The 9936-nt window shown below is 36.9% G+C and overlaps 1 protein-coding gene across 1 annotated transcript in view; it reads right to left on the reverse strand.

Moving 5' to 3' along the window:
* The window catches only part of LOC136253579 (fibrocystin-L-like), a 36287-nt gene extending 26456 nt beyond the window's left edge, over nt 1-9831 (reverse strand). Inside the window, exons 1-8 of the mRNA XM_066046245.1 lie at nt 9673-9831; nt 6929-7162; nt 6699-6808; nt 5566-5657; nt 5310-5369; nt 1228-1296; nt 646-781; nt 166-271 (exon numbers count right to left, since the gene is read on the reverse strand). Of these exons, the coding sequence (XP_065902317.1) occupies nt 166-271; nt 646-781; nt 1228-1296; nt 5310-5369; nt 5566-5657; nt 6699-6808; nt 6929-7162; nt 9673-9831 (966 nt within the window). The remainder of the gene's footprint in view (nt 1-165; nt 272-645; nt 782-1227; nt 1297-5309; nt 5370-5565; nt 5658-6698; nt 6809-6928; nt 7163-9672) is intronic.
* Nucleotides 9832-9936: the final 105 nt, after the last annotated feature.

Genomic DNA, 9936 nt, shown 5'->3' on the forward strand with positions numbered 1-9936 from the left:
ACAGAGGCATCATCAGCTATACAGTTGCTGATATTCTACAATTACACATGTAGTTTAGTTTGGTGTAGTTTAGTTTAGTGTAGTTTAGTTTAGTGTAGCTTAGTTTAGTTTAGTTTGGTTTAGTGTAGTTTAGTTTAGTTTACATACAATACAGTAAATGCTTACTTGAAAAAAGCAATATCTGCAGTAGCTACCTCTAAGTTCAGAGACGGTCTTGCCATCAATGACAACTGTAAGCCCATAGTCTCCTGTGTGACCAGTAGGCGAGGGACTAATAGAAATTAAATATGTAAACACAACATTGGTATTAGAGTCTAGTTACTGTAGGATTTTTATATTATACATTCTCATAATAGGAGACAGCATTATTTAAATATTGTACATTATTATTATCACTATTATTCTCTTATCCAACACCTCTGTAATCTAGAATACCTCTATAATCTGACACTGTTTTATGTACCAAAGAGACTTTTTCTATGTATATACCTCAATAGTCTGACATCCTCACCAATCTGACACAATTTCCTTGTCTAAATAAGCATCAGATTATAGAGATATCACTATATGCCACCTTAATTACTGTTTGGTTCAATATATGATTAAATTCATTGTAATGTTCACACATATATATACACCACATACCCAGTATCACACACTATTTGTTCAGTGGTAGTGTAGTAGGTATACACTAGACATTCTACTCTGTTATCACCATTAGTGAAGTAGACACGATTACCCTTGGTAGGATCATCATAATTGTATTGGTCAGGACTAAATCCTACCGAAAAACCAAAGTGTGAGGTATTTGTGCTATGGATATGATTTCTGGTTTATATACATAACTACAGTAGACCCTCTGTTATCCAACCCTTATCCTGAAGTTGAGAACAACTATTCTTCTGTTAGAGTATTTTGAGTGTAGGTGTATGTTCTATTAGAATATTCAACAGAATTCTGTATAAATGTATGGGCTTCAGTTATCTGACCAATTCACTTATCTGAACACTTTTACAAGACCACTGGGGTTCGAATAACTGAGGGCCCACTGTAGTTAAATAATAGCTGTTACAAAAAATACCATAAACCGTATATATTAAGCATTAAATGAAACTGAGGCTTACACTTATTTAACAAAGCAAGCTCATTCATTAGCTAATGATTCAATTCCGATTTTTTTTCCAGGTAATGTATTTATAGTAGCCACAAGTACAGTATACTTAATACCTCTTCCAGATATGGTTATTCTGGTTCCACCTCCAATACTTCCCAAACGAGGAACAACCGAGTTCACTCCTACAAAATAATTTACCATAATATGTCATGATCTTGCGAAAATAATTCTTTAGGAAATGGTATACAGAGTCCACTATCCATGATGTCTGGAGTTCATTGGAGACAGCTGGAAACTTGTGGTTTACCTCTGATAAATATATTACATCTACCATTTTCTAAGACATCAAAATACTGGCAATTAGCATCAGTGTTTGAAGTATAAATCATTTAAGAATCAGTGTTAGAAATTAGAATGACACATAAGAGCCTTGATCAGCCTCAAGATCTCAGTTTTTATGCATTGTTCTAACACCTCATCTTCAGGTGTTTATACTACAAAGGTGCTAGTTTCCATGTGTTTACCATTAGAAAAGATATCGGTATATTAAAAGACTAACTGCTGTTAGCTTTGCTTCTGAGCTCAAATTTGCATAATTATAATTATACAAAAGTCGTCTGCATAATTATTAAAGAATGCTAAGCTGTAAAAAGGTGTGGCCTTCAAAACTCTGGGCAAAAAGATGCGGATTCAAAGGTGGCAGCCAAGCAATGGCTTTTTAGCTGAAACTGATAGCATATCCACGGCCATTATTAACATTAACATCATTACAGCTATTTCACCTTTGATTTCTATCCAGACTATTGAAGACTACATCCCTTTTCATAGCATAGCTGTTTTTGTATAAGACTAATGAAAATTGATTACCAGTTTCTTGCTCAGATTTTTGAAAATTTGATGCGGGTGGGTGATTATTATTCATTATTTTCCAAAAGCACAACACACATCCCAAACATGAAGATTTCTGATAAAACAGAGAGATCCTTACATAGCTAGCTATATCTAAGAATGTAGTATAGTAAAGGATGAAAGTAATAAGCTAGCTTATACTACTCCTATAATCACTCTAAAAGCTACAAATTACATAAGTTACTCTTGTATTAAATAGCTAAAGTATATTACTAATCCATATTAGAATATTCAGCTATTTCTGTAACACTCCATATTAGAATATTTAGCTATTTCTGTAACACTCCATATTAGAATATTCAGCTATTTCTGTAACACTCCTAATCAAGTGATTTTCCATTAGAGTATAACCAAGAGTAAATTTACACTTGGTATAACTGATTGCTCTAGTGGAGTAAAAGTGATGCTCTATTTCAGTCTGAAATACCAATAATACCATGTGGGTGTATCAAAGACATGCAAGCGATGATGTGAAACTGCTAATCAAGTTTCATTGACCTAATTTCACTTCTTGAATACCCCAAAGTAAGCCATGGGACTTGTTTTTACCCAATTTCTTATACAGGTACAATCATTATGATTATTATGGACACCCATTGTATTTGTTATATAATGACTAATAGATACTATAGTGTATTGTGATCATGTGTTACTTTTGCACAATAGAGTGTACATTTTTGAGGATTTTTAATAGAACGCACTTAGATTCTCCATTGCTATAAATTATAATATAGACTTATAAAACTATGAGCTTATAGTATTTCATTACCAGAATTTTCATTTATAAGATGTGAACTGAACAGCTAAAACTTCCAAGTAGTAAGGTTTACTACCTTCTAGTTCAATAGGTACAGACTTCTGAGTAGAAAAATGATTCCATCGGCCTCTAGTAATCAGTGGTTAGGGAGTTAGTTATGGAAGTCCCTGGCTTGAACTCTAGACACTGTTTGTTTGTCTTTTGTGATATTCGGTGGCTGTTCTGTTAAAGTATTTTGACCTTTACAATTTTGGTTTTTCCAGTTACTCTGTAGCTGTCACTGCAATTTCTTTTGAACCACAAAAGGTTTGAGCTATGGTGGTTAACCTTATACACAGGCCCAAAGGCGTAGGCAGGAGGGTGGAGGGGGGGGGGGGGGGTTTGGATGGGTTGGACGAACCCCCCTTTCAGAGGCAGAAATTAAAAAAAAATAAAAATCACACCAAATCTTACAGCCCTGGAGCTCTCCGGTAGCTACTTGCCCACTGGAGCTCCTCTGTACTACTCTTGAGGGTCACATCACATTAATGCTTAACCATTGAAAGCATATCTATTGAATCATGCGATCAATTGTGCACGTGATGCATGGTTGAAATGCCGTGAGTGAAATGGGTAAAATTATTATTATTATTGGTTAAATAGGGCAGACAGCTGAGGCTGATTAGGCCTTACAAGGTACAAGTAAATACATTACAAAAATTCATTTATGGCCTCTGAAAATTTTGTTAAATTGTCCATTTCTATCAGTGGTATTGGTAGTGCATTCCATTCTCTGATCGTTTTCTGGAAAAGCTTGTCATATATGCAGTGGTACTTAAAGACCATTCAATGGTTGGTTGAGACTTATTACAAGGCAGCAGCTGCTATACTTGAGTGGTCGTGTTATACATGTGTCAGGTGAGCACAAACTGTGAATTGTTGATGTGTATTTACTTGATGAATGGTTTGTTTATTTGTTACATGTTGTGGGGACGTGATGTAACGAACTTATTGGAGTACAAGCCAAGTCTGAAGTTGCTGACCATCAACAGGAGGACCGACCGAGAATATAATGTATAGCTGGAAAGAAGTATTGCCAACTAAGGGACTCGAGTGTGGAGGGCTTCCATGTGCTAGGAAATTGAAGTTAGCTGTCAGTATGCTGTCTGGAAGTGAAGATTAGTTAGTTTTACAATAGGTTTATAGTTTCTATAAACTGCATAAACAGCAGTGTGTAGGTTTTAGCTAGTTAGATGCACAAACAGAACCGTTTAATGTTACTTCCTAAGGCAAATTTTGTGTATGCACCAAACATAGTCTAGGGGAAGCACCCAGGCTTCCCCTTGAGTCATTCCACATTAAATCTGAACCACCTTCAAAAAAATCCTGGCTATGCTCCTGAGGCCAAAATAAAAATCAGCTTTTATCCAAATGTCTAATTTTTAGCAGAAAAGTTTGGCCAAAGAAAAGTATGTGGTGGATTTTGTGAATGAGCAGTGCATAGCCAAATTAAAATTCACCATTTTGTCTGTCCAGTACAAATCTGTATTAGCTAATGAGGAATTCACCAAACTTGTTCTTGCTAATAATAATAAATATGGTGACAAATTCACCAAAGTTTACTTCTGCCAAACTTTCCTACTATATGGTAACTCCTTGAATGTTTATCAGATTTGAATCAAACTTGGTACATAAATTCACCTCAATAAGTCCTTACTGCACACCAAACTTATCAGCAATCAAGGCACAATTTCACATTTTATACTGTTTGTGTAAAGCTGGTGCAGACTTTTGGTGATGCCAGAGCTTAGCTGTAAACAGAAGACCAAAAAGAAGGTAACTACCTGCCCTCCCCTCCAACTATATCTCCTTATTTATAACTACATACATAGCTTGCTAAACTGCTTATCTGAATACTGTGACTGCTCTATTAGAGTATCTTGGTCATCACTGCTCTCTTAGAGTATCTCGAATTATTGATACTAGGGCCTGGCCCCGGTGGCCCGGGTTCTGGCTACACCTCTGGTGTAAAGTATACAAAAAGACAAAGAAAAGTAGCCCCATGGAAAAAATGAAGAAACAAAAATAACATTTTTGAAGGTGTCATTATAACACAAAAATTGTGTGCTTTCAAGAAGGGACAATGGAGTGATGCATGGGTTTTCTTTTTCCTGTTAATATATATATCTACAGTGTGGTGCATGGGCTTAACCCATAGTGTACATTGTGCGTGCGTGTGTGTGTGTGTGCGCGTGCGCGTGTGTGCGTACGTGTGTGTGTGCGCGCGTGTGTGTGTGTGCGTGTGCATGCGTGTGTGTGTGTGTGTGTGTGTGTGTGTGTGTGTGTGTGTGTGTGTGTGTGTGTGTGTGTGTGTGTGTGTGTGTGTGTGTGTGTGTGTGTGTGTGTGTGTGTGTGTGTGTGTGTGTGTGTGTGTGTGTGTGTGTGTGTGTGTGTGTGTGTGTGTGTGTGTGTGTGTGTGTGTGTGTGGATCACCCTAAAAGCACTCACAATTAATCTATAGCTCTACACATGCATAATGAACAAACTTACTGGGTACTATTGATCCTCCTGTGTTATCATTTGGGATCACAAATGGTGAATTCTGAGCAGCTGTTTACAAGAAGTAAAACACACATCATCATTGCATCACCATTTTCACTACATACAGAGTATACAGCCAGGAACAATGTTTATGTAAATGTGTACTATCTTTTTTTGCCAGATAACCTAAGTTGTGGACATGCACATAATTTGGAGATTGTCATAAAGAGTTGTGGTATGCTTCCAAGTTTGACATTAAACTTACAACACAGTCCATCCACACAATTGCTAGCACCACTTGGACAGGAAGTACAGGCTCCACCAACAGCATAAGGAAGTTGACCAATAATGTTACCTCTACAATAGGTGAGATAAAATAAACGTCTACAACTTGATTAGAGCTCAAATGAATAGTGGTTTTTACTATTCGAATACTCTTTATCTACAACTACTGAATACTCGAATATTCTTTTTCAGCATTGGTATATGGACGAGATATCAATAATCCTGTTGTACAAGATGTCTCTTTAATACAATTCAGAATCAACATGATTTGATCACTTATGTCATAGATATGCTTACGTAGGATCAAGTACTCTACACACTGATGTTAGATATTTCCTTTGAAACGAATATCCGAATAACAGAATATTCGTTTGAGCCCTACACTTGATGCAACCAACATTATTTTATTAACACTTTACAGTGACCAGCACTGAAGGTCTGACATGTGCCAGCACATGTGCTGCATGTGCTGGCCACATGTGTGCGTTAAGCACATTATTGCAATAGATACTGAAACATAATGCTAGCAAATTAAACAGCTGAGACAATGTACACTGTAGTTTCATTAAGAAAGATTTCAGGTCATAAAACAGTCCATAAACACCAAATGCAGAGTCAATTATTACTGCCTGACATAGGCCATTTGTCGGGCAAATATTGTGCATGGCCGACCATAATGGAACCTGCCTGACAAAATGTCAGATCAAAATAGAAGGAAGATAGAGAGTTTTATAGTGAAGCATTGTCAATCAATTAGACAACAATAATTGAATTATTATAGGTTGAGTCTCTCTATTCTATCAATGTATCGTAAGGATTTCCGACAAATTGTGTAAAACAGTAGTATATCAATGTCAGGAAATGCTTTAGGTTGCCTGACATTTTCATTGGGATTTGAAAAAGATTTCTGACCAAATGTATTTTTTCTATGCATTACTGTGATATACTTTAATACAGCAGTCATAGTGATACAGCTAGTTCGTAACTAACATTGACTCCATTCTTGAATTAAGCAAAAGAGTTAATATACAAGCTACATGTAGCTGTGTATGTACAATGCATGCATATCTATTCAATACTTTTCATATGATTCATTTGTAATCTATAACTCACCCTGGTGCATAGTTACACACAACAAGAGTTCCTGATGAGAATCCAGCATCATATAGTCTAGTACAGGAAGTTGCCCCACATCCCACTAAATATGATCTGGCCCACACCACCTACATGTAAACATGATCAACTATTCTGTACAATTTATTACAGTTATGTATTATATACTCTAATTCAGAATGTACAGTGGGGTAAACAGTGCATTGTACCTGTGTGTAGTGTCCGCATACTTTCCCCGATGCACATGTGTTACTAACATAGTTATAATCAGATATTTCATTGTGCCAAGCTTGTATTGCAGTGTTCATAACTCTGTCAGGATTTGAGGCACTTGTAACATAAAGGTTTTCACCGATCCACGAGAAGCCATCAACAAGACCCATCCGATCAGCTGAACTGCTGTGGGCAAATCTACAACCGTCAGCATACTGCTGTGCAAACTCTGCCAAATCTTGATCCCATTGCTGTAGAATGAATAACAAGATAGCAAGTTAACAAAATTAATAATGTAAAATCTGCATATACATACCAGAAATTGCTAATAGTAGTGTCTAAACAGATTAGTAGCTTTGTTTAAAATGCTATAATTCAAAATAGTTATGGGGATAGGTCACTTCCAGTCTGCAATGGCAGATCCAGGATGGGACATTTGGGGCAAATCCCCCCCTTCCCCCTTTCTTGTGGAGGAGCCATACTTATGATTAAAATACAAACTTTATGCTAGCTTATAAAACTCACGAAAATATACACATTTTACTAGCATTGATTACGAATTCACCTGAAGCTAAAGCAAACGAAAGTCAAACTAACCATGAAATTGTCACACAGCACCTTCGTGTGTACTAAGCGCTTCTAAAATAATTATCGTATTGCTGTTGTTTAAGACGTTCAGAGCCTTTTAAACAGCTTAAAAGACTTCACAACTATATCTGCATAGGCCAAAATGGTACTGTAAATCAACAGTGCATACTACAAAGAGGTGTATTATTTGCTGCTCCAAAAATGCAGCAACTAACAACGGGATCTGGCTCTCCCTAACCACCTACAACTTGCTTGTTTGTGCCTCTCCCCTTGACAGGTCCTGGATCTTCCCCTGGTCTGTTATCATATTTGGACATAAAGAAACTCTGAAAGTCTTTCACTTGAGTGTGATTTTTTGAGCATTAGCAGTTGATTAACTGTTTCTATCATGTCATTTAGCATAAAATGTGCATAGCTGGCAAATAGCTTCTCCCACCTTATAATGCAACTAAATGTATGTAGGTGGCTAGGTATGCCATTACTCTAGTCTCCTTGACACTGTGATCATTTTCAATTTGAATATACTGCTAGTATTAATTAGTGTTGCACCGATATGAGATTTAGCCGATATTCCGATAACCAATATTGAATAATGCTTTCAAGCCGATAAATGTAGCTGATCCGATATAGCAGAGCATATTTATTTTGTAGCAATTTTTACTAGAAATTTGATTGTAAAGAACTAATTGAGCTTGTTTATGGCAGCAGTATTGCTACAACAACAGCTGACAGTACACTGAAGAAGAAATAACAACATTTGTGATGCAAGATGTGCATCTCAATGCGTTTGTAAACATCATTTGGTGTACATGATCATGTATTTTTAAATACATACATATATCTGTATCTGCTACTTTTTTCATTGTGGCGCCGATCCGATACCGATATACAAAAACCAAGGCGATATATGGTTTTTCCAATAATCGATCCGATTATCGGTGCAACACTAGTATTAATTCCTACAGCTGGACTAGTTACAGAAAATTAGCATTGTCTCAGAGCTGTGATAAAGAAGCCAAGAAGGAAGCCAAGAAGGAAGCCAGGAACAAAAGGCAAGCAAGAAATTCCCTTTCATCATTTTAACAATATTCCACTATATGCATGCAACTTTAAATACAGCCAGTATACAATGAATGGAGCAATAAATAATTTTGGTGACAAACTACTGACCAAAACTTTACACAGTGAGTTATACAAGTCTATCTTTGATTTATAGATAATAGCTATACTGTTCATGGTTCTGACAAATATAAGTTTGTTTACAAGAGTTAAATAAATAGCTATACTGTATGGTGCCAATAATTTATGTCACATAAATTCTTTTAGTTGTATGCTTGCAGAACTGTTGGTTTGATGATGCTGAATGCTGAATGTTTATTCAAAAGAATTTTGTGAAAGCTAGCATCACCTTCTTTTAATAGTGGAAATTACCATTTGGCGTGCAGAAGAAACATGACATAGTAACTCAAGAACTGTGTAGTTCAGTTGACAGATACAACATCATTATCATGTATTGTAACCAGGTATGCGGGTACAAAATTATAAACAACTGGTCATTTAACAGGTCATATCTAAAACTCCAATAGAAGTTCTCTTTGACATTAGCACATAGCTAATATAGGACAGCAAGCCAGGCGTGTTTACAAGCCTGAAGCCATCAACTCGTTATCCCATATCATCTAATGTCTACTTTTAGAGCAGTTTGCCTTGAGTTCTGGCGCCCTCGAACGCATCCTGGTATTTTCAGTTGTCAGTGTTAAAGGCAGTCCACAAACACGTGGAATTAGCATCGTGCACGCCTAGCTATATCAAATAGCCAGCTCTTATAATCAGGATATCGATAAGCGCCTGGCGCGTATTGGTACGGCAACGCGAGACTAGCTATATCATCCCTTGCAGAAGAAGTAACCAGCTAGTATCTAAACTCAAATGAACATGTGTTCATAAAGTTACGCACAAGGAGGTAATCATTAATGAGATGATTGTATGTGATAACTCCAAGACACATCCACATTAGTAACGCGGACATGGCCTACTCTGTCTAGCTGCCATAGCGAAGATACCAATCACGACCAGTGACAAGTGGCGGCAGAAAGCAAATAGGAAATTCAGAAATAAGCATGCATGCTCAGTACAGATTAATGCATGCATTATAGCTTTATATGTACCGTACCATTAGCAACATGTCGGAAGCTCCTTCTTGTCTCCGCAAGTTATTGTGCAGATCCAGTGCGCTCTGTTTCTCGTCCCTGGTAAGCTGTGCTCTGGGTTGCCCACAGTAGAGGAACAAGCTCAAGTACACACAAAACGTCAGTTCTGCTCTAGATCTCATTTTCGAAATAGACAAGAGCATTCACGATTCACGTAGCTAGTGGGTCCTTTTTATAGTGCGCGTACTTTAATTTCGCGGGCGATTACGTAATACACTGATCATCGA

The sequence above is a fragment of the Dysidea avara genome, chromosome 4 (genome assembly GCF_963678975.1).
Source record: "Dysidea avara chromosome 4, odDysAvar1.4, whole genome shotgun sequence".
Classification (NCBI taxonomy): domain Eukaryota; kingdom Metazoa; phylum Porifera; class Demospongiae; order Dictyoceratida; family Dysideidae; genus Dysidea; species Dysidea avara.